The 26,128-nt window shown below is 34.7% G+C and overlaps 1 protein-coding gene and 1 non-coding gene across 2 annotated transcripts; one reads left to right on the plus strand and one right to left on the minus strand.

The window, feature by feature from the left end:
- Positions 1-4,136: 4,136 nt before the first annotated feature.
- On the plus strand, positions 4,137-4,210 carry Trnat-ugu. Its single transcript has one exon. It is a non-coding gene; the product is annotated as a tRNA-Thr (tRNA).
- A 3,814-nt stretch (positions 4,211-8,024) lies between these two features.
- LOC121391856 (microtubule-associated serine/threonine-protein kinase 3-like) lies at positions 8,025-23,184 on the minus strand. The gene is given in 19 exon segments (XM_041523336.1): positions 8,025-8,259; positions 8,366-8,504; positions 10,003-10,109; positions 11,490-11,622; positions 11,751-11,796; positions 11,798-11,863; positions 11,865-11,998; positions 12,090-12,200; positions 12,247-12,360; positions 12,410-12,480; positions 12,559-12,631; positions 12,634-12,726; positions 12,777-12,867; positions 13,327-13,414; positions 13,470-13,528; positions 14,036-14,318; positions 17,778-17,866; positions 18,224-18,457; positions 23,110-23,184. Coding segments are annotated over 19 exon segments (2,241 nt in total).
- Positions 23,185-26,128: the final 2,944 nt, after the last annotated feature.

Below are 26,128 nucleotides of genomic sequence, written 5' to 3' on the forward strand. Positions count from 1 at the left end.
CATTAATAAATGTTAATAATTATATATTAATTAATTGTGAGTCACTTTCTATCATTTAAAATTTTATAGTGAAGATAATAATTATGATTTATTTTGTATGACCTGTTTCCATAATACATGCAGGTACTTTCAACCATTTCTTTATGTACATTATAGTATTAATAGTTATTAAATTAAATATATAATCTTAATATTATAGTTGTATTGGAGTTACTCAAAGTAACATGCATATACTTGTCCCAATTGCAAATAATGATCCTGTTAGAGTAGCTAGCAGATGCATATGTATCTTGTTCATGGTTCCAAAGACATCGACTTCCAACAGACAGTCCTTGTTCATTTTTCTGTCCGATATGAAACTAGAGAGACCAGTTTGTAACGAGGAACATTTAATTCTTTCATTTGATTTTTAATCTTTTCACTTAGAGATAGTGCGAGTTGAGCACATTCTGTAGAATCATATTTAACATCTACCAAAGTACTTCTAATAATTAGTGATAATAGAATGTGCTTTTAGCATATGGGAACGTCTTATGAGGTTCTAATGATACGTGTTCTCAAATCGGATGTTTTGACTAGGACGGGTGAGCTGGTCAATGCTACTGTGTCTTCTTTGATGAAATCTAGAAGAGGGTCTTTTTCTCCACTGCAAAAATCTGCAAAATCTTTTTCAGCTTGAGTGATTGGAACTACTTCCATCTGTTTTTGTCTATGTAACGTGTTCTTGCTGGTGTGAAAGTTGACCCTGATGCACGTGCTAACGATATTCATGAGTTATTAATTAATTAATCTTAATTATTATCAGATTATGGAGGAGACTGATGAGACAAAAGCTCAAGAATATTTGGAAAATTAGGGGCAGTTTTTCATTATGACTGTGTACCATGACAAAAAGCCAGAAGGTATATGAACTAAAAATAAAGTTCCTTTTATCTCCTTATAAATATATCATAGCTGCCATCAAATCTGCTGAATATTTAACAATGGTCAAGAAAGAGTCTGTTAAAGCATTACAACTTTTTCAAACTTGCTGTGATGAGATGAAATTCCCCGAGAGCTGTCTGGCTCTCGGAAACATGTATCTAACAGGCAAGGGTCAGTTGGCATATTAGAAGATGATACTTATTTAAGTCTTTCTTTAAACAGTGTGTTGAGAAAGATTTGTCAACAGCATTAGAGCAGTTTACTAAAGCATGTGATATGGGGTCAATGGGTGGTGTAACAATGCCGGATTAGTGTATCAAAATGGATATAATAATATGTCACCAGATCATGTAAAAGCTCTCAAGTTTTTTCAACGTTCTTGCAAAGGAGATTTTAAAAATGGATGTTTTATATGAGCATGTTTATCTTCAAGGTAGAGATGATATACCAAAAGATATGAAGAAGGCTTTACTATATTCCCTTAAAGGTTGTGATCTTGGTCACTCTTGGGGTTGTGCCAATGCTAGTAGGATATTAAGACTTGGAGATGGAATTGATAAGAGATCAAAAAAGTCTGAAGAATTGTTACGCAAAGCAAAAAACTTGCTCAACAAACTAAACATATTCTGATGATTTAAAGACAAATAAAAACATCAAACAATGTTGAAAGGACTGCACAAGATAAAATGCAATCCTGATGTTAATTATTAACCCTTAAAAGGACCCCCCCCCCCCCCCCCCCCCCCCCCCCCCCCCCCCCCACCCTTAGTTAAGGTGTTCTAATAAAAGGTGTACCAATGGGTCATTTTAAAAAAGCTGGTTCTGTCTTCTTTCTATAAGTGGGTGTGTTTTAATCTGCTAATCATCCTCTTCTTCAATATCTTCCGGTCTTTTCCAAACTCGGACAGGTCCTTGTGATCCAACAGTTAACAAACATGATGTTGAGGATGATATGAGAGACTATAAACTATAACAGAAGTTCCAGCTGTTGACTGATTTAATGTCAATACTACAGTACCCTGTACACAATCAAACTCCAATTTAAATTATGTTATAATTAGGGGTATACCTCAACTAAATCCCAGAAATAAATTTTGATCTTCAGACCCGCTAAAAATGTGGGCGTCGTCTTGTGTTAAGCAGCTGTCAATTTTGTAGTCTGTGTTATGATGACCTTTGAACCTAGATATAATAATGTAAAGGATAATTATATAGGTTTAATAAATGGACAGATTTACGTGTTAAGTAATTCTCATTATCTTTATCTAATAATCTTATCTGACTATCTAACGAAGACACTAGACACAAAGACCATCTTGTGAAAATCCGACACTCGTACTGGTTCTAGTAACCACAAGTTATTAAACTTACATTAATAATAATAGTTAATTACTTACGTCCAATTGTATCAATGCATATATTTTACAAAACGTATGTCATAACGTCGAACTTACCATCAACTGATCTGAGGGACAATAACCAAAATAATTAATAGGTCTTACGTCATGATTTCAATTGTAGCAATTAAGAACCAATTAAATGGACGGACTCTGTAACTTCGTATTTTTTGCAATTAAGTACTAATGAACAGGGGCTTACCCAGTAAGTATTTCATGATTTGATAAAAATATTGATGTTTTATACTATCTTTAGCATCTTCCATAACTTGTACAGGATCATATGTACGAGCTTTACAGTCCATACCCGTACTGTTGAATCATAGGACCTGTCTGAATAGTATGAAATTCTTAGATCAATTGGAGAGGCATTATACCTGATAATATCAAAGTGGATTCTTCATTAAACTTGATGCAATTAACGTCCTATTTAGTGGGGAGTGAATCCATGTAATACATCATGCATCCATTAAATATAACAGTTATACCATTCAATATTCCATGTATCCATTAAAGTTGCTATACAACTTACTCCATAGTGCCTCGTGTATTTCCTGATGGTTGCCAGTACTCACATCCAACAAATATACTATCTTATCCCTCCCACCACCCACCAATCGGCCATTATCATGTGCACTAAATAGAACTTGACATGTACAATTGGTTACCATAGTAACATACGCTGCTGCCATCTAAGACTTCCTGTCCTGGACCTTTATATGTCTTGAATACTCAGCACGATGAGGGTTCCATAAATGTACAGTTTATCACTACCACCAGGTCATACAATATTGTCCATTTCCTAGAGAAAGAAGATAATTGTTTATTCGTGTTTTAATAAGTAACTTAACGGTTAAATCGCACTGCTCTCTAATGGCGCCTTGATGACCACTAAGTTCATGAACTAACTTATTAGGGTAGTCCAGTAGGTGTCATTGCTTTAGCCATTTGCTTATAATTTCCGGGCAATAGTTTTGCGCATGCGCAGACGTGATTTTGTTATCTCATCCTGAATCATCTTGATCATCCTTCTAGACAAACCCATCCCCATCTGTCAGACTGCTGCAAGAAGACGAGTAATTGGACTCTCTTGTGAGATATTTTAGTGGTTATCGTAGGCAAGACTTTCAAAGATATCCAAAATGTTTATCACAATCAAGACTTTACAACAGAAAACTTTTAACAAAAAAAATTGAGATAGATGAATCAGAGACTGTGAGTAGTACATGTATGTAGACTTGTAATCACATGTATTGATATACCATTGATTATTGGTGTAACCTTACAATAGAATAGAAGTTTTTCTTGGGGAGGGTTTAAACAAAATGTGATTTGATGTGTTAATAGTCCTTCTTAGAGCTTATTATCTGATAATTATCAAACTAATTTACACAAGAGGAGATGTAATGACAAATTAAATACTAAACTTTGAAATGTGTTAAATACTTTTCTGAAAGCTATTATCACTTTGTTCTAATTAAAATATTATAAGAATGACTTTTGGTCATAGGAGTCTACCTGACTAATTTATCCAAATAAAATTTACTTCAAGACGGTATGGTGCACTATGATTAAAATCATAACTATGAGATGTAATTATGACAACTATTAGCATTTAATTGTTGGTGACCATACCTTGATACACAATATTAAATTGAATGCATTTTTATCCTTTTAAGGTAACAGCTTAAAACAGAAGATAGAGGAGACGCAGGGATCTGCTTTTCCTGCAGCGGACTAAAACTTATTTATGCAGGTAAGGAGATGACCCCACTCTTAGAATGTAATCCACTCATTTAAAGTTCAGTTGAATGTGCCTCCATAGCTCAGCGGTTAGAGCACTGGTCTTGTAAACCAGGGGGTCGAGAGTTCGAATCTCTCTGGGGGCTTATTTTTCCTTTTTTATTTCAACATTTTTTTATTATAGGAAAGATATTAAATGACCCTCAGCCATTAAGTGATTATAAAATACAAGAGTCTAATTTTGTAGTAGTTATGGTAAGTAAAAGTAAAGGCACTGCTCAACCATCAGCACCTACAAAACCCACCAAGGTCAGTAGATTCGTATGATATTAAAGTAATAGAACGGCCTCTAGTCTATAACAAGTACACCTCAAGACAAACTCCCCCTGCCTACCAACCAGAAGATACAGCTCTATGTGACCCCTAGCAGTGTACCAATGGAAACACAGAGGTTTGTCATTAAGAAAGAAGTCACTATGATTTGGCATTCTCCTTTAGTACAACTTCAGCTGCTACAGCAACTACAGACTCGTCAGAACAACAACCATCTGGTGCTTCAGAAGTCACGCCTACACCAATGAGTGAGTGGGAACGAGCTTCATCAATTCTTGGCAAGTTTAATAATCACATGAAAATCTTGTGATAGTCATGTGATCTCATTTCAGTTACTGGTACAGATATGAACGAGCTGTTGAAAATTTAATGAGCATGGGGTTTGAGAGAGAGAAGGTTGTACGTTGCTTTACAAGCTAGTTTTAACAATCCAGATAGGGCTGTTGAATAACCTTATGGGCGTAAGTGTACTCCCTCTCTCCCCCCTATTAGATATAAAGAATTTATTGTTTTGTTGATATTAGGATTTGCCATGCCTCCCATGTATGAGGACACACCTGCAGAAGGGGGTGGAGCTGGTGCCCCTCCACCCACTGCTGGTCAATCCCAATCACCTAGCAGACAACCTGGTGGGGAGCAGCAACCCTCAGCAGGACAACAGGAGGTAGTGTGGTACTAGTTGATATGCTTAGTTTGAAATACTTACTGTATACAGTTGATCTCTTAGTGCACTGAATTCATTGCCACAGTTTCAACAATTAAGACGTGAAATTCAACGTAATCCAGCTTTGTTACAACCATTGTTACAGGAAATAGGACAATCTAATCCAGACCTTTTTACGAGTAAGTACAATACTACTAGATTTATAAGCTACTTGTTGATAAGTGGGACTGTAGTCTAATAAAGGCTACTTTATTCTAGAGAGTAGTACATTGATCCATTTTAATCTCCTCTGATAGCTTAATCATTTCATCAGATGGTAGACAGTTGACTATCATACTTATATTTTACTTCCCACTTTGATAATCAAAGAGCAGTCATTAAAACAGGTGTTTTTTTAAGAGCTACCATTTTGAGGACATCTATAAATGATGTATTAATTTAGTCGAATATTTTTATTAATACAGGTTATTACTCAAAACCAACAAAGGTTTATTGATTTGCTCAATGCTCCTGATGCCAGTGGAGGAGGAGTGGAAGTAGTGCAGGAGAAGGTGAGGGTGGGATCTTATCAGGACAGCCTGGTATGCCACCTGGTACTGTGGCTATCCAAGTTACTCCTCAAGAAAGGAAGCTATAGAAAGGGTATGTTTATCTTGTGTAAGCCTAGTTGGCATATTAACACTTTGGGCTAGGGATCATTAGTAAAATGTGCTTGTATTCCCCTTTAGTTGAAAGCCATGGGATTTTTCAGAACGTATGGTAATTCAGGCGTATTTTTGCATGTGACAAAAATGAAGAGCTGGCTGCCAACTTTCTCTTACAACAAGATTTTCGAGATGATGATTGATATAGGAGTTTATTAATTAAAACTGGAAATATTTACTTACATGTGGTATCTTCCTGTTAGTGTCTATCTCTCTCTTTTGTTGTACTTACACAATCAACCTATTCTTTGTGTAGAACTTACATTGTTTACAAAAATCTTAAGTTGTATTGTTTTTTGTTTTTTACAATAGTATATGTTAGTATTGCTGATGATCTCTGAGTATTGGTTTAGACCATAAAACAGATTCTAGAGTGTGTGTGTGAAAGAGAGAGAGAGACTCACCAATTCATTCCTAATATAACCTTACCTGGAGGTATACGAAAGAAGTCATTAGCAGAAACAACCAACTCATGGTCATTAATACTCACCAGTACTTTTCCTTTAATAACATTAAATATCTGATAATAGAATGAGAGAGAGAGCAACAGATACTTTAAATTTTTTACCATGTGACTCTGTGCACTTCTAGAACGAGGCTTTTCAGCATATCGTTTCAATTCCAAATGACCAATTTGAAATTCCTCTGCTGACATAACTCTATTAATAATGACATCATCATCAGGTTGAATGTCAGACCCTTAGTATTAGTGGGTTGTGGTCTCCGATAAGGGATAAACTGGATAAGATTAATAATTTGATAATAGCTTTAACATAACTTACCAATACGAAAATCAATTATTCCATCACCTTCAGGATCTTGTACAGAAATAAATTCCTTTGATAAAAATGAGTAAGAATATCATTACTATACCAATTAAATATGTCGGGTCCTTCTTGGTGTAACTTCTATGATGATGTAACTTGTACTATGATGATGACATCACTATGTGTCATAACGTTTGGTTTAGGGTGTAGGTGATGGATTTAGATGATGTCATCATATATGATGACATCACTACCTGTCATTTAATGATGATGTCATCAGAGTGAAGTTACACCAAGAACCACCCAATATGTCACCCTCTTTTATAGACTATTCTATCAGGTAACTTGATATATTCATTGACAGAGACCCAGACCAGCTGAACTTTATCCAGCCTACTCACAGACATTGTATCTACATATTACTTTATTACTTTAACCAGACTAGCTAATAAGAGTTCAAATCACTGGATTAGTTTAATTAATATCTGTCACTTACTTAACTTTAATATAACATAACTTATCTAAGTCATCTTTTTTCAACTGCTTTTTAGTTTTAGATACTGTATGTCTTCTATGTGGTGTGGTAGGATCTAGTGGCTTTAAGACGTACTTAGCTTCAGCACCTAACAACATCAAAGATTAAATTATTGCTAAATATTTTCTCATTACCAATAGTTTTGCTTGGAGTGATACCCCAGTGATGGTCGTATTCCAAGTATTCACCAGGTTCTAATGTTGGACACGAGTCCTCTTACTACGCCTTACACCTGGTGTGATATCAGAACGAGGTTTTAGGCTTATCCTCTTAAAATATTTCCCACCCACACTCATAATTGTATTATCATCAAGATCTACAAATAAAGCAATTAAAAACATTTTTAATGAAAGGAACTTACCCTCTTCTCTTATCTTCTTTTTTTGTATTCAGTGAATTTTTTTGACCTTGTACTTACTGAAAGTCGAGGAGGTGGCCTTTTCCGTCTCTCTCTTACCAGTACTGATGAGTCATTCAGTTCCATGGAAGATAACTTGTTTGAAATTGCAGGTCGTGTGTGGGGGACATGTCAAACGCTTCCTTCTCTTTCCTTTCTTCCTCAGAGATGTTTTGGGCTCATATGTTAGTTCTTCATTTCCTTCTTCAGTGTCCACTGGTTTATGATTAAATTGTTCAACAGTATCTGAATGTAACACGACTTCATCATTAACAGTAGTTGTATCATTGCTAAAAGACAATCTATAAATCAAAAAATAACATGTTGATACTACATTTATGGACATACCTCAATGGTAAGGGTCTCAGTGATAATCAGGAGTTGTTATAATTTGAGGAGTACTCGTTTGAGACTGAGTCCTGTGACTGGGTTGAGATTGGTAGTCCCACTGTCAACATTAACAGACTGAGTCTCAAAGGAAATTGGGGATTCAGTATTGGACTGAGACTGTTGCAATGTGCTGATTCTCAACCTGTGAACGAGTACGAACACTTGGAGATTTAGTTTTGATTGAGACCTTGTTGCAATGTGCTGATTCTCAACCTGTGAACGAGAGTACAAACACTTGGAGATTTAGTTTTTGATTGAGACCTCATTGCAACAGACTGATTTTCAACCTGTAAATGAGCATGAGCACTTGGAGATTCAGTTTTTGATTGAGACCTTGTTGCAACAGACTGATTCTCAACCTGTGGATGAGCATGAACACTTGGAGATTTGGCATTTGACCTAGATCTTGAAGCAACAGGCTGAGTTTTCATTTAGATTGTCTTGTGAACAATTCTGAGTCTTTGGTGTTTCATTACATGAAGCATTAAACTGAGATCTTGTTACAACAGACCTAGTTTCAATAGGTGAACGAGGATGAGTCTTTGGAGAGGATTTGGCATCAAAATCAATCTTACGCTTCTTTGCCATAGTCTGCGCTTTTAGCTTTGCCAACTCAGCTTGCAAGATCTCTCCGTGGGACTCAGTACTCACTATAATATTAAACATAGTCACTTTACAGTTAGATACGGCTATATGGCTCTTTTTTGAGAACATAAAATTTTGGTTAGAAAAAAAGTTATATTTTAAAGGCCTATATTACCCTAAATTTAATGTATAATTTTGTATTGAAATAAAATAATGATGGCATTTTTACCTGAGACTCTAAGTACATGAGTTATCAATAGTTTTATACGATAGTATTACACTGTACTACCAAACACTTTATATTAACACACACAAAGCAAACATTGGTTACTTACAATCACTTTCATTATCTGACATGGCTTGTTCGAAAAATTCCCTAATAGGTTCAAAAAACCCATCAGAATTACGTCAAGAGATTTTCTTGAAGTATAATCCACACTGTAATATAATTATAAATACATTGTTGATAATATTGGTTGTAGACTTACCCCATTAAAAGAGCATACTCTCCGACATGTTTTCTTCGTTGTTTTCGCTCCATTAAATTACAAGACAAGGTCACTGTGAAGTATTCTTCTCTATAACATACACACAAACTTGAATTCACTGAATGGAAAAAGATAAACCCCGCCTAATTTGTTTAAAACATTTGCGCATGCGCAATACATCAGACCAACTTTAATAATATATTTTCAATTAATTTTTAGTGAGGTACAGTAATTATAATTTTAATATTATAGTTATAAATACAATTAGCACAACTTATATTAAAAAAAAAACATCAAAATGCACAAGGTAATGTATTCTCAAATGCAGATCAAGATTTTCTTTACAAGGTAGTATGCTCCTGCAATTTATCATAGTCTATAACAATTAATTGCCACATTGTTTTGGTAAAGAAACATGTATTGATGAATTAATAATAAACAATAATGAGGTAATATTTTTCAAATAATAGAAATATCACATAATTGTACAGAAAAAAAGACTATTCATACCAGTGTAGACAAATGAGATAGATGATGACAATGTATACAATAACAACACAATAACAACAACAACAACACAATAACAACAATAACAACAACACAATAACAACAATAACAACAACAACAACAGATGATTTTTACAGGCAACAACAAAATATTCAACTATTAAACATAATTATTATTTACATGATGAAACTGACACTGGTGTCTGTGTTTTTAACGCGTGGCATTGTGCTTCGTTCTAAAGTACTTGATCTGCGATGCTTTGAGAGTTTTAACTGCTGTTCTGGAGATGGAGAGACAGCTCTTTTTAATAATGGAGATGTTTGGGGTGAAGTCCTTTTACCAGCTGTCAAAAATAATTCGCTTGTACTCATGGATTTTTCTGAGTCAACAATGATGATTCTACAAACATGCTGTGACGATCTTTAGGATTGGTGGGTGGAGAATTAGGAGGTGTGGTCGAAGAAAGATTTTGGGTGGAGCCAGGAGGACTGCTATTTGGTGTAATGACACTTGAAAGAGCTACAGGAGAGGTAGAACGAGCAAGAGGAGAAACTGGAGTTTGTTTTACGTTTGGGTGTGGCATTACTTTTCCGCCAAGGACGACCAATGCGATCCTTCATGGACTCTGACCTCCGAGGAGAGGAGGGGAGCTTTGGAGAGGGAGTACCACTTGAACTAGAAAAGGAATGAGACATTGTATCTAATCTGTTTGAAGGTTTGAAACGCCGAAAAAAAAGAGGAAGGTCTTTTCTTGACACGACTGGAGTGCTTACGTAAGAGTTTACCTATTCTACGACCTAACCACGGCATCCTCTTTCGACCGTCAGGTCTAATACTGGTTTGGTCTAAGGGAATTGTATGTACTGTGATGATACTGCTTTCCCGTCTTCTTCTGATCTGTTCTGGTTGAGGAGCATCTATTTTAGTCTCTTTCTTTAACATAAGACTGACTACTTGGACATGTTGAAGACCTGTAATAGCCTAAATGAGAGAGGGTGGAGCTAGTTATTAAATTGTATTCTAGTTAATTTGACATACCTCTCCATTGATATGAGTGACTAACATGTTTGCTCTGAGACCAGCTTTCCAGGCTGGACCATCTTTGTCAATAGACTAGAGAGAGGGACGAAGGAGAGAGAGAAGAAATTTAATTAAATATAACAATATTGTATTGTACTTACTCGTACAATATGGTGTATACGATAATTGTTACTGTCTCCAATATAGACTCTGATGGGTTTCAATGCCATACCATAACCTTTACGATCTTTAGTGATCACAATAGGAGTGACAGCCATTGAATTACGAGGACTACCTTCAGCACCTGTACCTGTAACTATACATATTAAAATAATTTTTTCACTATATGCATAAGTAGATATAGTAGTCCACTACATTATAGTTAATGGGTGACTGTTCCCATCATTCTACTCAGAATAAAGATTTAAAAAGCTAATATTCTGACGTGGATAATAAGGGGTGTGGTTTACAGTTGCTATGGCTACCTTCCTGATATCAGTTGTACGCATACATTAACAACTGAGGGTGAAGAGGTAGCTACACCATAGTAGGCCCCTGCAATAATTACTACAAAACGAACCTCTTGTTGGGAGAGTGACATTTTTCTTTCTCAACTGAACATGTGTTGTATTGGATCTTATTTGTATGTCGTCAAGATGGCCAGACCGACGAGCATGCTCTAATGGAGAGAGAGGAACATCTTCATCGCCATGACTAGTCATCATAATTGAAGGTGTGATAGATTGAGAGGGTGTGGTTGAGGGTTCATCTTCAGAGCTGCGTCATCAATATTGGTACAAATATTCTCATCTTCTTCATCTTCTACACTACCAGACTCACTACTAGAGAGAAGAATAGTCACAACAAAAAAAGAAACAAGTTCTCGTACTTTGCCTCTTTTAAATGACAATTGGTTTATTAAGAATATTTGTCTCTTGTTCCACAATACCACTATCTCTGTTACTGTCTTTTGGTTCAGTAATCGACAACCTACAAGAAGATAACATTATCAGTACACTTATCTGACTGTCTTACTTGAAGGTCTCGTCAAGGTAGGATGACATTCGTGGAGCTGTTGATGAAAAGTTTTCAAAGGGTTGTTCCAAAAGATCTGGTTCTCCATCCTCTTCATCACTCATAAATTCATGACTATAGCGATCAGAGCGTGCTGAGTAGACAAAAAAATAATAAATAAAATGTCATCATATTTACGCATACAACAACAAAACATACATCCATTTTAATATGTATCTATTTATATATACATCCATTATATATCTATCTATCCATTCTTACTATCAAAATAGCTGGTATCCTCGTCTCCTTGTAGCTGAGGTATAAAACTCAGCCTTCATACGCAGGAGATCATCCCAGTCCACTTCAGCAAAGAACTCGTGAGATTTGACTTCAGCGAACACCTTCACGAGAACTGGATCCGAGTCTGTGCATTGGATTGTGACAAAGAAGTTGTCGTATTATATTCTGACAATCTTCAGGAATTTCTTCCTCATCTTCCTCTATTGGAAACTCGATAGACAGGTTTTCTAAAAGATCACATGACGGTCACATGATAGTAACAATAAATTGTTAACATGATATTTGTCACATGATTTACCATGTGGACTAGTTACTTACCATTGGTGATCTCATCAAACAGATTTTGGACAGTACAGCTGTTAAAAGGGGTTACCCCCATAATCATTTCATACAATATTACACCCATAGACCACCAGTCAACAGGAAATCCTAATTATAAGGAATAAAAGTAATATGAATACATCACATGACTAACCATATGGTTGTCCTAGAATTACTTCTGGTGCAATGTAGTCTGGAGTTCCATAAACCTCTTGATCCACAAATTGAAAATCTTTTGACCAAGCATCTTCAATTACATGAGCAGTATCTAAAAGAATGCAATTAGTAAGAGTGGGTGTGGTCTGGACATGACATACAATTTACAAGACCAATTTTTGAGAGTCCAAAGTCTGTTAATTTGATATGTCCTTCAGAAGTAATGAGGAGACTAGAGAAGAGAAAGGTTTTTTGAATGGACAAATGGATAGTGGATGGATGGAAGATAGACATATTTTCAGATACTTACTTATCTGGCTTTAAATCACGATGTATTATACCGTGACTATGAATGTACTCCAATGCAAGTACTGTCTCTGCAAATACATTGTTGCCATTTCTAGTGGAAGTGATCCAATATTCTTCAATAAGGTAGCTACATCTCCTCCTTCAACATATTCCATTACCATATAAAGATGATGCTAATAAATAGAATGATATTATTATTAGAGTAATGGAAAGAACCTTACTCTCTTGTTTGAAATGTACACCAAAGACCAACTACAAATGGATTCTCAGCAAAAGTCAATATATCTCTCTCTGTAAATACTTGTTGAACCTATTACAATAAAAAATTGACACAATGGTACATAGATACAATGGTACATAGGTACAATGGTACATAGGTACAATGGTAAATTGATATAGATACAATGGTACATAGATACAATGGTACATTGATACAATGGTACATTGATACAATGGTACATAGATACAATGGTACATAGATACAATGGTACATTGATACAATGGTACATAGATACAATGGTACATAGGTACAATGGTACATAGGTACAATGGTACATAGATACAATGGTATTGGATACAATGGTACATAGTACAATGGTACATAGGTACAATGGTAAATTGATACAATGGTACATAGATACAATGGTACATAGGTACAATGGTACATAGATACAATGGTACATGGGTACAATGGTACATGGTACATTGATACAATGGTACATAGGTTATTGGTACACAAGTACAATGGTACATAGGTATAATGGTTTACCTGTTTTTTCATTATCATTCTTTTCTTGCTAACTTTCTTCATGGCAAATCTCATACGAGTTTGTTTATGTCGTACCAAATACACAGCACTGTAAATCACATGACAATCATATGACAATCAAAAGACAAACTTAATATACTTACCCATAAGCTCCATTGCTGATAATCTTTATTACTTCAAAGTCCTCTTTCCTTGGTTGGATCTATGAATATAATTATAGTTATTAATTAGTTATTAAACAAGTAAATATTATAAATACCTGATCAAGTGAGAGATGGAGAGAAGATGGTCTCTCTTTTAATACTTTTGCTTGACTTTCTGTGAGCAGAGGGAAAGGAAAAAACTCATAAATATAATATATTTGTTAATTTAAATGTCTCACCATCTGAATTCTCCAAGCTTTGGTTAAGTCTATTCAATATATATGGCATGTGTGATGATGATAGTTTTTGGAGCCATTCTGAACTCTCTCCTTGTCCACTATCTCCAGATAATTGTAACACACTAGAACTTAGAGCATTAGGATCAAATTCACTGATTTCAACAAGTCTAGCAACTCTTGAAATAATGACCATCAGTTTACGTACTAACTGATTCATTTCAGGAGATTCCGATAAATTACGATCACGAACCTATATACAGATATTAAAATCAACTTATCTGTCTATCAGTCCTTCCATCCATCCATTCATCCATCCATTCAACATACTTTAGTAACAGTTTGTAGAATGTTCTCGGAAAACACAATAAATACATCTTTATTCAAATGTTCAGTTTGTGATTTGTACAATAATTCTCGAGCAAATTCCCAAATCTGTTGACGACCAAAGTTGACAATGGAATCTGAAAACTGACAATTACTCTCAGAGAACTCATTCAAAAAAGTTGTCAACTGGGCTTCCATTTCAGCTTTTGCTCGTGGAATTTTTTTCTGGAATATAATCTGAGTATCATCAAGATCCATAAGACTGTCCCTTGGAGAACGTTCAGGACTAAAGAAAAGAAAGAAGATGTATTTATTAGTCTGTCATTGTTGTAATTCCTATATACCTGAGACTTCTAGCTCTATTTCGATGTGCGGCCATAATGTGATCATCATCGACCTGAATACTACTACTCCCACTGCTGTCACTACGGAAATGTCTTGATAGCTTTACAAAGTCCTCAGGTGTTGGAGTAGTGGGTGGTAACTATAAATAAAATTATTAAAAAATGTAAACTTTGTTAGAAATGTCTGCTGTTATAGACTTATTAGGAAAAAAATTCAAAGTTCAAATGTGACAATTGTTGAGTTTAGTATGTGTGGGATGTCAGGGAAATCAGTCAGATGATTAAACTATATAATATCTTCAATAACACCAGCTGCTCTACATACCAGCTATAAGCCATATAATATGATATGTTAAAATAATACAGCTAGGTCCATTTTGTTATTTCAACAATTTTTATTAACTCATTACTAGTTAAGTGGTCATGTGAAGATTAAGTTAAGACTAATTGGTTACTACATTGTCACTGTTTCTCTGTAAACAAAATGCTTTGTCTATTGCTATGGTAACGTTAATGCATATTAATAATACAGTACATAAACACAATGGAAGTATTACTGTGGTTTAAGTACTGATGTTTACTAGTCTAGAGCTTACTAATGGTAGCTATCCTAGGTCACTGTGGTAAGTACTGATGTTTACTAGTCTAGAGCTTACTAATGGTAGCTATCCTAGGTCACTGTGGTAAGTACTGATGTTTACTAGTCTAGAGCTTACTAATGGTAGCTATCCTAGGTCATTGTGGTAAGTACTGATGTTTACTAGTCTAGAGCTTACTAATGGTAGCTATCCTAGGTCACTGTGGTAAGTACTGATGTTTACTAGTCTAGAGCTTACTAATGGTAGCTATCCTAGGTCACTGTGGTTAAGTACTGATGTTTACTAGTCTAGAGCTTACTAATGGTAGCTATCCTAGGTCACTGTGGTAAGTACTGATGTTTACAAGTCTAGAGCTTACTAATGGTAACTAATCTAGGTCACTGTGGTTAAGTACTGATGTTTACTAGTCTAGAGCTTACTAATGGTAGCTATTCTAGGTCACTGTGGTAAGTACTGATGTTTACAAGTCTAGAGCTTACTAATGGTAGCTATTCTAGGTCACTGTGGTTAAGTACTGATATTTACTAGTCTAGAGCTTACTAATGGTAGCTATCCTAGGTCACTGTGGTAAGTACTGATGTTTACTAGTCTAGAGCTTACTAATGGTAGCTATCCTAGGTCACTGTGGTTAAGTACTGATGTTTACTAGTCTAGAGCTTACTAATGGTAGCTATTCTAGGTCACTGTGGTTAAGTACTGATGTTTACTAGTCTAGAGCTTACTAATGGTAGCTATCCTAGGTCACTGTGGTAAGTACTGATGTTTACTAGTCTAGAGCTTACTAATGGTAGCTATTCTAGGTCATTGTGGTAAGTACTGATGTTTACTAGTCTAGAGCTTACTAATGGTAGCTATCCTAGGTCACTGTGGTAAGTACTGATGTTTACTAGTCTAGAGCTTACTAATGGTAGCTATTCTAGGTCACTGTGGTAAGTACTGATGTTTACTAGTCTAGAGCTTACTAATGGTAGCTATCCTAGGTCACTGTAGTAAGTACTAATGTCTATTGTCATCAGGAGGACATATAAAGTTATCATTAAACAGATAAGACATCTGATATATCAAATCCTATGACTCGTCCAAACATCACATGACAACAATACAAGTAATAACACATGTATTATTATTATTATTACATGTAAATTCCTGACCTGGTTAGTATGTTCATGTTGTACATGTATATTATCTTGAGATGGGTAGGACTACATGTAAAAGGGAGGTAATCGCATTGACCAATCAGATTACAATAAACTTACTGAGAGGGAAGCAGGAGAATCAGTAGCACCTGTTGTGTAACCAGAAGACTGTGACACTAAAGACCATCTTCTCATTTCAGACCTAATGGATACATGATTAGGTAAATGGATCCACCAATAAAAGAATGGATACATGATTAGGTAAATGGATCCACCAATAAAAGAATGGATACATGATTCGGTAAATGGATCCACCAATAAAAGAATGGATGCATGATTAGGTAAATGGATCCACCAATAAAAGAATGGATGCATGATTAGGTAAATGGATCCACCAATAAAAGAATGGATACATGATTAGGTAAATGGATCCACCAATAAAAGAATGGATGCATGATTAGGTAAATGGATGCATGAATAATTAAATGATGGATGACATAGCAATTTGATAGACAGATAATTACAGCTGAATGGATAAACCTATGTCTTCAAAAACAGTAAACATGTTTATAACATACAATGACAAACAATTATTAATATAAGGTACATTAATTTGATTATTAAATATTAGGAAATAACTTTACAGTAATTAGTGGAAACTGTTTGACATAGAAGGTCTGTTTTTTAATATTACTAAAAGTGTTAATGATATGTGAGTGTTCTATTTACATCTCTCTCTGTCTCTCTGTCTCTCTCTCTGTCTCTCCCTGTCTCTCTCTCTCTGTCTCTCTGTCTCTGTCTCTATCTCTCTGTCTCTCTCTCCCTCCCTCTCTCTCTCTCCTCTCTCTCTCTCTCTCTCTCTCTCTCTCTCTCTCACACACACACACACACAAATTTAAAAACCTAATGTTCACTAAAAATATAAACAAATTTTGTTTACATTTATAAATCAAATTTGTTGTTTTAATAATGGCATCCAAAAACAATACCTCGTTATTGTAACTACTAAAAACATCATATAAGTTATGATAGAATACACTTCAATATTACAAACTATATGGATAAATAGATTATTAATGGTACTTTTGATGTTACCTTCTTCCATGAGTAAATCGTTCAAAATTGCTAACAGAACGGAGACCAGGTACGAGGACTACCACCTAAATAAAATATATAAGAGATGTTGTTAAGAAGTGTGGCTTACAGGGAGAGGGAGAGGAGATACGAGGAGAACGAGGGGACTTGGGTTGATTTAAACTTTGAGTACGAGTTGGTAATCTGAAAGAGAGAGAGAGAGAGAGAGGGGGGGGGGATAATAAAATTCATAGCTTAGTACAAATATCATGACTCTACAAGTGACACTAAAACAGGATATGATCATACTACTAACATTTACTAGAAAAATACTAGCTATGCTAGACCAATCAAAGGTGAGTTTAAAGTGCATTACCAAATACCAAATAAATGACATCATCATTGTGTCTTTGTAGTGTAGCTAAGCGTTACAAAGCATGTTAGGAGGAGGGTATTGTAATAAGTCATGGCATGATATATTAAACCATAGGCCTATTTAACAGTTTGTTTAGAAAAAGTGACAATTAATGTCAAGTAACAAAGTTCATATATATTATACTCATTATAGTAAACTGCTCTCTCTCTCTCCTACCTTAGTGTAGCTCTTAAACTGTCAGATAACTCGGTATCTAACTGATCTTGATCTTCAAAGCTTTCTTCGGGGCTATAAATGGTCCCTTCCTATATTAAAAGAAAGATAATAAAAAGACAACAGCTGTAAACATATGTCCATGAAAACAGGAAGACATTACATTAAAACACGTCCCAAGATAACAATAGGCATTATTTTCTCATAAAAATTCATGTAAAATCGCCTTGGTAACATATTAGTGTGCCTGCCATTACCATAGCAACAACACTACAGTTATTACAGTACATATGATAAGATAGCCTGAGGTTGGAATACTATAATAACAAATTGATAGTATTTTAATAATATTCATTATATGAAACAGCTCATCATTCTATATTAAACAGACTAGCTATAATATAATCCTGTTAATTAATTATAATAACTACAGGGTCATCCCCACTCACATCTGGTACTAATGAAGGATCACTCTTTCCCATTTGACGGTAACGATTGGGTTTCTGAGAGGAGTTGACAGGCTTGCTTCGTTTAAGACGACCAACTCCCTTACCAGGAGATCCAGGGTCAATAGGAATGGGTGTATTGTTGTACATCTGAGATGGATTGAGCATTGACATTGTTGAGTGGTGATGACCAAATTTGAAGTTAGGAGGTAAGGTTTTATTTAAGTCCTCATCATACTAATGGGAGAAATAGATTGTAGATGGATGCATGAAAATTAAATGGATGCATAAGTATATTTTCTAAACAACATCTGTGAGTTATTTCAACATATACAAATTATCAGGTGCTACTGTAGTTTGGTACTAACCATAATACCACAATTGTATTATAATGTATTGAGTAACAAGGTCATTGTGGTTAAGTGTTAATGTTCACTAATCTTGAGCTACTAAAGGTTGGTCACTGTGGTAAGTACTGATGTTCACTAGTCTAGAGCTTACTAATGGTAGCTATCCTAGGTCACTGGTAAGTACTGTACTAATGGTAACTATACTAGGTCACTGTGTTAAGTATTGATGTTCACTAGTCTAGAGCTTATTAATGGTAGCTATCATATGTCACTGTGGTAAGTACTGATGTTCACTAGTCTAGAGCTTACTAATGGTAGTTATCCTAGGTCACTGTGGTAAGTACTGATATTCACTAGTCTAGAGCTTACTAATGGTGGCTATCCTAGGTCACTGTGGTAAGTACTGATATTCACTAGTCTAGAGCTTACTAATGGTAGCTATTCTAGGTCATGAGAGAAGGGAGGGGTAACAAAAACCTCAAGCAACTGTTCTGGGAATACAGTAAACAATCTCAACTGACAGGTTTCTGTTAACAGATGAAGACATTAAGACATAACTTAACAGCTGGTTTTTTGTATTACCAGGACCCACATAGCAACCATGTATGTACACATTATATCATAGGGAACAACCAATGATCATAGCATCAAGTACAAACATGTATAGAGCCAAAAATAACAAGTGCAACAACACTACAAAAAAAAATAGTCTAAATAACTTTGAAGGTGTCTAGTAAAAGCCACACAAACTTATTTTCATTTTCTATATCACACTCCCTCTAATTTCTACTATTACAAAAACACTATATCTATCAATAAGTTAGAATATAATTAAAGAACATCTTGTTATGTAACAGATGACAATTAATATCAAATTCTATGATTTACCACACAAAAAGTCAATGTGTTTCATAACATTTAAGATATTCATAATCAATAACAGCATATCATCATGAGGTCAGCATAACAAAGTTAATCACAATCATAACATATTATGAACAACTCATTCTGAGATAGAGACATTGATTATATACATCAAGTGAAAGAGGATTTATATTGAACAAGACTAGCTCTTTAACATTCTCCATACTGATTTAAAAGATAACTTACAAGGTCTACACTTGACTTATGATAATGCTCTTTGAAAATAACATGTGTCAACTTGACACTGTAAACATGTTTACAGGTCAAGTTTACAACTACCTGTAAACATTTGATCTAATAATTATGATGTAACTGTTGACGTATTAAGTCAACATGTGTATAATATCTTGTAAACAACATTGCTACTAACAACTGGTCTAGTGTATAATAATCCATACAGTACTTTAACATGATATAGAAGTGTTGATATCAGAGTGACAAGGTCATCATACTGGCAACACTGTCATTATCTTAACAACTGCTTCACTCTAATAGTGTTGTTATCAATACTCTATCTCATTAATATATTATGTTATGATAACAAACACATATATAAATTAACATATCTGTTGATCGCCAACTGTTTATTTGCTTTAACAGTTGAGTTGTAAACATGTTGTGTACAGAGAGAATACTCTTGAGGGGGTGTAGTATGTGTACATATAATAGGGTGTAGTATGTGTACATATAATAGGGTGTAGTATGGTGTACATATAATAGGGTGTACATATAATAGGATGTATACACTGTACATATAATAGGGGTGTACATATAATAGGATGTAATACATGTACATATAATAGGGTGTACATATAATAGGATGTAATACATATACATATAATAGGGTGTACATATAATAGGATGTAATACATGTACATATAATAGGGTGTACATATAATAGGATGTAATACATGTACATATAATAGGGTGTACATATAATAGGATGTAATACATATACATATAATAGGGTGTACATATAATAGGATGTAATACATGTACATATAATAGGGTGTACATATAATAGGATGTAATACATGTACATATAATAGGACGAAATACATGTAAATGTATAATAGGGCTCGTAAGATAAGATGACATACACCATAGAATTAACAAACCAATAGTTACAGGAAACACACAATGTTGTGACTAGGATCTAAGTACACAAAGCATTTTTTTCATATTTTTTATAGTAACCCAAATAAACAGATATCTCTTTACAAACAACATATAATAGATACATTGTATCAAATATCACTGACCAAAGGTTAATCCTACATATATCAAAGTAGAGTGTTAATAAACCATATTGTTAGGTTACAGGAAGTTATGGTCTTTCTCCTCCATAGTAGTGAAGTGGTGCTATGTTAAAAATTAGCATGCATAGCTAATACACTGAGGAATTAGATAGATTTGAGACAGAGTCAATCTGTCATCTGCTTAAACCAGACTTGTCTAGTCAAACTATATTACATCATCATGATATCATTTATAGTATGGTCTGTTATTTTCTCTAAGTTTTCAATACACATCAGTATGGTCCATTGACCAATAACATCCACCCACATCGGTTACTATAGTAACATAGAATAACTTGGCAGACAATGTTTGTATTATAACAAATGACCCAGTGAATCAATGACTAAGAATTCTTTGATTGAAAGCTACTATTGTAAGGCAAAACATTTTTTGTGTTAGATCAAAAAAAAAACAGACAGAAGAGTTTGTTTGTAACAACAAACAAATCATTGTTGTGTTAATCTATCAAAACAAAATCTTGTTTCTTATAATCAGGTTCCTATCTAAAACATAACCTTTGTTTTTTTTATAACCTATGAACTCAATAGACTCAGACAATGCTATCACAATATTTTATAACATCAACAATATGGTCATTGTTTATATATCAATTTCTAAGAAATGATAAAATTTTTATTTGAGAAATTAATTACTATCCCTTTAAAAAAAACATGCAAGTACTATTTCAATAACAATGGCTTCAATGTAATACTATAGAAACCATTATATAACACCAGTGCATGACATATGACATCACACAGGATGGGACAGTTGAGGCCACAAATGAATGAATAAAAAGAGATGGATGATAGGAAGATGGTATACAAAATATTTAGCAAGTAATTCACAGATTACATAGTAAAAATAACTAAATAACTTGACATACACAAAAGGCAATCTATATACATACCACAGACTATAATAGTACATATCTATAACAACTAGCACTATTAAAGGATGTCATTGACACAATTACATTATTAGAAAAAATCACCAAGATAAGGGTATTGTTTTAAAAAAGCAAAACCCAAAGGAGATACAATAAAACAATAAACAGGAAAAAGAATATATACATATATATACTTGATACAATTCAGCAATTTGTCACAACTATTTTCTATTGTAGAATCATAACAATAAAGACAATAGAATTATATACATCATTATACACGGAAAAAAACAATGTTTATTATCATATAAACACTACATGTGCAAGCTAACAAACAAACAGAGACTATTGTACAAACACTTCCAGACAACAGCTTAAGTAGCCCTTACAATGGAGATACAATAGTATCTTTGTCCTTAATAAAGAAACACATTCCAACAAGAGTCCTAGTTCACAAATTGTACAAGTACAGGAACATAACATAATGTTTATGTCGACAATACTCACGACTCATAAACAAACTGTACCAGAGAACCATATACACCCTATAACCAAATGTGAGTATGTTATCAAATGAGGCCCAATTCAAAGCAACCAGATACTAATATAATAAAGAATATAACATGTAGTTTTATAAACAATTATACTAAATGTGAGTATGATCTCAATTGAGGTCCAGTTCAAAGCAACCAGACACTCATATACTACAGAATAGCACATGTAAATTGTTTACTATGTCAGTATCTATCCTGCCAATAAGAATCCCTTCAAAAATAAATAAAGGAATTGTAACAGTGTGGTCTCTAAAGGGCAGGTTTAGAGACCTCTAAACTTGACCACAAGTCTATCTTGAGTTAATCTGGACAAGCTGTTTGTTCAATACTCCATTAACAATATTTAGCATTGTTACAAACTTACATGAAATTGATGATCCATGTGACAAAATTTGTTCGGATTTAAAAACAGGATTGATAGAGAGACAAACTAAATCTCTTTGACAAACACACACACTTCAAACTAAAAAATTATTTGTTTCACAAATAAATCTACTCTATATTGCAGGTGCTCTCAGTAGCTATTTAACTGGACAATATTTAAACAGCTTACTCCATAAAAGTAGAGTATAGTACATTTCTATGACTTACTATTAATCACAAAATTCCTGTAAATTAACTTACAACATCAAAATGTAGTAAAGTCAACCACAGATTAACAACAGGAGATATAGATAAATCCCTAATGAAATAAGACTGGTCCACTGGGCTATTACAACTCTGGCCTTTGTCAAATAACAGTATAAGTGAATGGCCCAGTTGTTATAGATTGAAACCTTACGTTGTTTTAAGGGTAATGATTATTAGTAGGAGGAGGAAAATGTTTGGGTACAGTAAAGACACGATTATCGTGTAGGCTAAACAAGTACTCACCTCTTCCTCTTCGTCTGAGCTGATCATGATATCAGGTGGTCCAAGTTTTGATGTCTGTCGAGTAAGATTAGCCATTATTTAAAAGTAAACGTTCGAAATCTTCTGATTTTTAGACTTTTACAACTCTACTATGAGACCTACTAGGTATGCTTTTAGACTAGAGTAAAGCTGCTATCTTTTGTAAAAAGGATATCCTGGCGACCTTTCCACTGCAGAGCAAACTAACACACTCTACAAAGGGTGTTGATTTTGGCAGGCTACTTTAATAAGTTGACGCCATTTTTTAATTAATCCACGTGTTGATACATTTACGGAAATGAACGGAAATGTTCTATAATTAATACAGAAATGATATGGGGACTATAGAGTTTATGCTCAGTATACTATGTTACACGTGATCTTTGGCGGCTAAAGGGGGGAGGTTCATAATATACAAAATGCCAAGCATTACAAGAAGAAAGAGAGAGAGAAGAAGAGGACAGTGATCAACCGAGGATTTATAATTGGTTGGTGAAGGGACTATCCGCGATGGTGCGATTCATTACAAGTATGATAATGTATTGTGTAGTGGTCTGTAGATAATGTTATAATGGATTATGTTTTATGTATAGATAGATGGACAGTTTAAGTGACATATGTAGTTGAATCTTTGATAGATGTATAAATGGATGCATAATTCTAAAATGGATGTATGAACGTAGATGTATCTATTTTCTTATTTGTCTTAAAAAATTTTATTAGATCGTTACAAATTGATGATGTCATCATTTCCATTGGTGACTCCGCCTACATCCAAGGACCTTCAAACTCCCAAACATTTTATCTGTCAAATTCAAGACTTTTTCAAAAACCTCTTCACTGGTGACAAAGAGGCACGCGTCCAATGGTACTTTAGACCCGAGGAGACAAAGAGCTACCTTAGGACTAAAATACAAGATCAGCTTCCGAGAATAGCACCTAATGAGATACTGTATTCTGATAACAAAGACTTGGTTGCAGCAAAATGTATTGTAGGTAAAGCATCTGTTTCTATTGATGGCATTAATAACAACAATGATGATTCTTCTGGGAGCGAGTCTTTCTTTGTCGTTGGTTCCTTCATACTAAAGATGGTACCATTACTCCCAGTTAGTCTTGTCAAACCTGTCAGTCCAGTTGCTGCCACACCCATATCTGAGAATGGTATTAGAAAAAGCGTCAGAAGACCTTGTCCTCTTACTGTATCTAAATCTCCACCAAAAAAGGTACGTAAGTTGGTCAATGCCCCAAACTCCTCGAAGTACCACTAAATCTAATCTTCAATGGCAGTCTCTACCGGGAAAATTATCCAATCAACAGCATTCCCGCTCTTCAAAGTCAAGTATGAGGCCATAAAAAGAGGCTCCACCCACAACTCATTATCCTCTGTACGTAAACAGAGTGGATCATTGAATAGAAACATTGTCATCAGAAGAACTGAATGAAATGACTCCAGAAAATGATGACCTTATTATAAACAGTAAAAAAGAATTAAAACAAGTTCGTAAAAATCTACGATTAGATCTGGTTCATGACATGTTAGATAATGATAGTGATTATCTGTGTGATCATGAGGGGGTGGAGTCAAGTGACAAGAGGAGGAGGACCCTCTTCCGGACAAGAAAAAAACTAAAATCATCTGTGATGTCAAAGAAGTTATTAAAAGGAAACCTCATAAAACTAGAATTAGGAAAACAGACCTCACTCCTTCAATACCTGTCAGACAGGTTAAAAAAACTGGTCAAGCAAGAAGAAAGAGCAAGTCTTTTGAATTAGCAAAAGAAAAGTAAAAGTTACATGTTTTATAAAATGATTTTCCCCTCTTTTTTTCATTTAGACTACATGTTTCAGCTGTACCTGAAACTATCTGTTGTAGAGAGAATGAATTTGCTAGTATATGTATGTTTATTGAAGGGAAGCTGCTAGATGGAAGTGGTGTGGGTAAGTCACACCCATTAACTCCACCCCATTTAATTACCATTGTTTTTAGTGCATGTATATATCAGGTGTTCCCGGAAACTGGTAAGACAGCAACTGTGCATGAAGTGTTCGCTATCTTCGTAATGCCACTGCTCGGAGGGAGTTACCTGAGTTTCATTTTATTGAATTAAATGGAATGAGATTAACTGAACCAAAACAGGCTTATGTAGCTATTTTGAAGGTTTGTTAATGTTTACTAGTCTAGAGCTTATAATGGTAGCTATCCACTTCACTGTGGTAAGTACTGATGTTACTAGTCTAGAGCTTACTAATGGTAGCTATCCTAGGTCACACTGGTAAGTACTGATGTTTATAGTCTAGCCCTTCTAATAGTAGCTATTAGGTCACTGTGGTACAGTACGAATGTTTTACTAGTCTAGGTTTTAATGGTAGCTATTCTAGGTCAATGGTAAGTTACTGATGTTACTAGTCTAGAGCTTAGCTATCCTAGGTCACCATGGGGTAGTACTGATGTTTACTAGTCTAGAGCTCTAATGGGATAGCTATCCTAGGTCACACTGGTAAGTACTGATGTTTACTAGTCTAGAGCTTACTAATGGTAGCTATCCTAGGTCACTGTGGTAGTACTGATGTTTACTAGTCTAGAGCTTACTAATGTAGCTATCCTAGGTCACTGTGGTAAGTACTGATGTTACTAGTCTAGAGTTAAAGCTATCCTGAGGTCACTAAGTAAGGATGCTAGTCTAAGCTTAGGTCCTAGGTCACCAGGGTAAGTACTGATGTTACTAGTCTAGAACTTACTAATGGTAGCTATCCTAGGTCACTGGGAAGTAATGATGTTTGATGATGACCATTTATTCTTTTATAGCAACTGACAGGTGAAAAAACATCACAAACAGAGCTGCATCGATTTTAGAAAATTATTTCTCTTCTATTGCTTCTAAAAAAAAGACCAAAAGAAAAAGTGTTGTCATCTTAGCAGATGATGAGTAAGTTCACACAACATCACTAAAATATTTCCTTCATTTCTCACAGCTTGATATGCTATGGACACGAAAGC

Source organism: Gigantopelta aegis, unplaced genomic scaffold, assembly GCF_016097555.1.
Source record: "Gigantopelta aegis isolate Gae_Host unplaced genomic scaffold, Gae_host_genome ctg3023_pilon_pilon, whole genome shotgun sequence".
Taxonomy (NCBI): domain Eukaryota; kingdom Metazoa; phylum Mollusca; class Gastropoda; order Neomphalida; family Peltospiridae; genus Gigantopelta; species Gigantopelta aegis.